Consider the following 2141-nt stretch of genomic DNA (forward strand, 5'->3'; position numbering starts at 1 on the left):
GCAGCTATCGAGTGGCTTGTGTACGAGGAAAAAAAAAAGAAAAGTATTTATCGAACATGCTGGGAAAGGAAGAGAAAGAAAAATCTTAGGAATTAAAGTGGATGGATATTATGAAGATGCTGAAGGAAAAGGTCATGTGTTACAATTTCACGGATGTTACTACCATTATTGTGAGAGATGTTACGGTAACAAAAACGGTGGAGAGCAGTTAGGTGGGGGTGACACAATGAATGCCCGGAGAGAGAGGACACAGAGAGTTACCAGTCATCTGGAGAAAAGTAGTTACAAGGTTGAAGTGATGTGGGAATGCGAGTGGAAAAAAATGAAAAAAGATCACCCTGAAATTGAAGATTTTATGAAGCATCATCCGATGACCATCCAGAAGCCTTTGGACCCCAGAGCAAGTCTTACTGGCGGTCGAACTAACGCTGCAAAATTATACTACAAAGCTGGTGGCACTGAAAAGATAAAATATATTGATATCTACTCTCTCTACCCTTACATTTGCAAGTATGGGAAGTTCCCAGTAGGCCATCCAACAATATTTCTCGACAAAAACTGCCCCAATATTGACCAAATCGAGGGGCTTGTATTATGTACTGTTTTACCCCCAAAAGATCTCTACCACCCGGTGCTACCTATGAAAATGAAAGGTAAATTATTTTTCGCGTTATGTAGAACCTGTGTGGAAGAAGATAACCAGGAGGACTGCTCACATACCCTAGAAGAAAGGTGTTTCACAGGTACATGGATTGCAGACGAAGTAAGAAAGGCAGTGCAGAAAGGGTACCAAATTGTAAAGATGTACGAGGTCTGGCAATATAAAGTAACAAGTTTCGATTCTGAAACAGGTCAAGGGGGTTTGTTTGTGAACTACATAAATAAGTTTCTAAAAATGAAACAGGAAGCTAGTGGGTGGCCATCTAATTGTATAACCGAACAAGAAAAGACTGATTTCATCGCAGAATATCAGAAAAAGGAAGGAATTCTACTAGACTACAATAAAATTGAGGTGAACCCTGGAAAACGCTGTCTTGCCAAGCTGATGTTGAACAGTTTTTGGGGAAAATTTGGACAGAGGTGTAATTTACCCAAAACATCTATTGTATCACAACCATCTGAGCTGTATACAGCACTTACTAATCCCTCTATTAGTGTTAATGCACTTTTACCTATTGATGAAAATGCTTTGGTTATAAACTGGCAGCAGATAGAGGAGGCAGTCGCCGAACTAGCCACTGTGAATGTAGTTATTGCTGCATATACCACGGCGGGAGCACGACTTCACCTTTACCAGTATCTGGAGAATTTGGAGAAACGTGTGTTATACTACGACACAGACAGTGTTATATACATTTCCAGGGATGGAGAATATGAACCAGAGACCGGTAACTGTCTTGGTGACATGACCGATGAATTGGAAGTGTACGGTGAAGGGAGTTACATTACAGAGTTTGTCTCCACAGGCCCGAAATCATATGCATTTACTGTGAAAAACCCTACCACCCAAGTTCTAAGTAGTGTCTGCAAAGTGAAAGGTATCACCCTTAACTATGAAAACAGGAAGAAAATAAATATAGCATCCCTGAAGAATATGGTATTTCACAAGACCCAGCAAATTACTGTTCACAATAGGAGGAAGATATCTAGAAGTAAAGATTTCAGAGTATTTAACAGACCCGAAAGTAAAATCCAAAGGGTGGTTTATACAACAAGAAGAATTGTTGAGGATATCAACACTGTGCCGTTTGTGTACGTTATCCCACAAAAGAAACAGCGAACAGTGTAAATCTAACAGAAGCATTCCGGACACCACCACGTGCAGAATCTCTGTAAATATCTAAATTCTGAAAAAATAATCGGGTATTAATTTTAAAATGGAGTACAAATGGGAACATCTATTTTCAATGATTCTAGCTGGACCATCTGGATGCGGAAAGTCAAACTTTGTTTCGAGGATTTTAACACATCTGAAGAGTTTAGTGAATTTGGATTTTATGAACATTACATGGTGTTACAGTGAATGGCAGCCATTATACAGTAGAGTTTCAAGTGATGTGCACTTTTCGAAAGGACTCCCCAACATGGATACATACACAGTAGAACAAGGACCTCATTTGATTATACTTGACGATCTGATG

The 2141-nt window shown here is 39.5% G+C and overlaps 1 protein-coding gene across 1 annotated transcript; it reads left to right on the forward strand.

Annotated features, from left to right (window-relative positions):
* Nucleotides 1-226: 226 nt before the first annotated feature.
* Nucleotides 227-1789, forward strand: LOC145982144 (uncharacterized). The gene has a single exon (XM_083115711.1). It carries the CDS (start codon nucleotides 227-229, stop codon nucleotides 1787-1789), a length of 1563 nt encoding a protein of 520 aa, XP_082971837.1.
* Nucleotides 1790-2141: the final 352 nt, after the last annotated feature.

This window comes from Lepisma saccharinum, assembly GCF_977018435.1.
Source record: "Lepisma saccharinum chromosome 12 unlocalized genomic scaffold, izLepSacc3.1 SUPER_12_unloc_1, whole genome shotgun sequence".
NCBI classification, from domain to species: Eukaryota; Metazoa; Arthropoda; class Insecta; order Zygentoma; family Lepismatidae; genus Lepisma; species Lepisma saccharinum.

Bases quoted from the DNA above. Each gene is read 5' to 3' on its own strand.
- LOC145982144 (XM_083115711.1), top strand. From the start codon at position 227: ATGAATGCCCGGAGAGAGAGGACACAGAGAGTTACCAGTCATCTGGAG.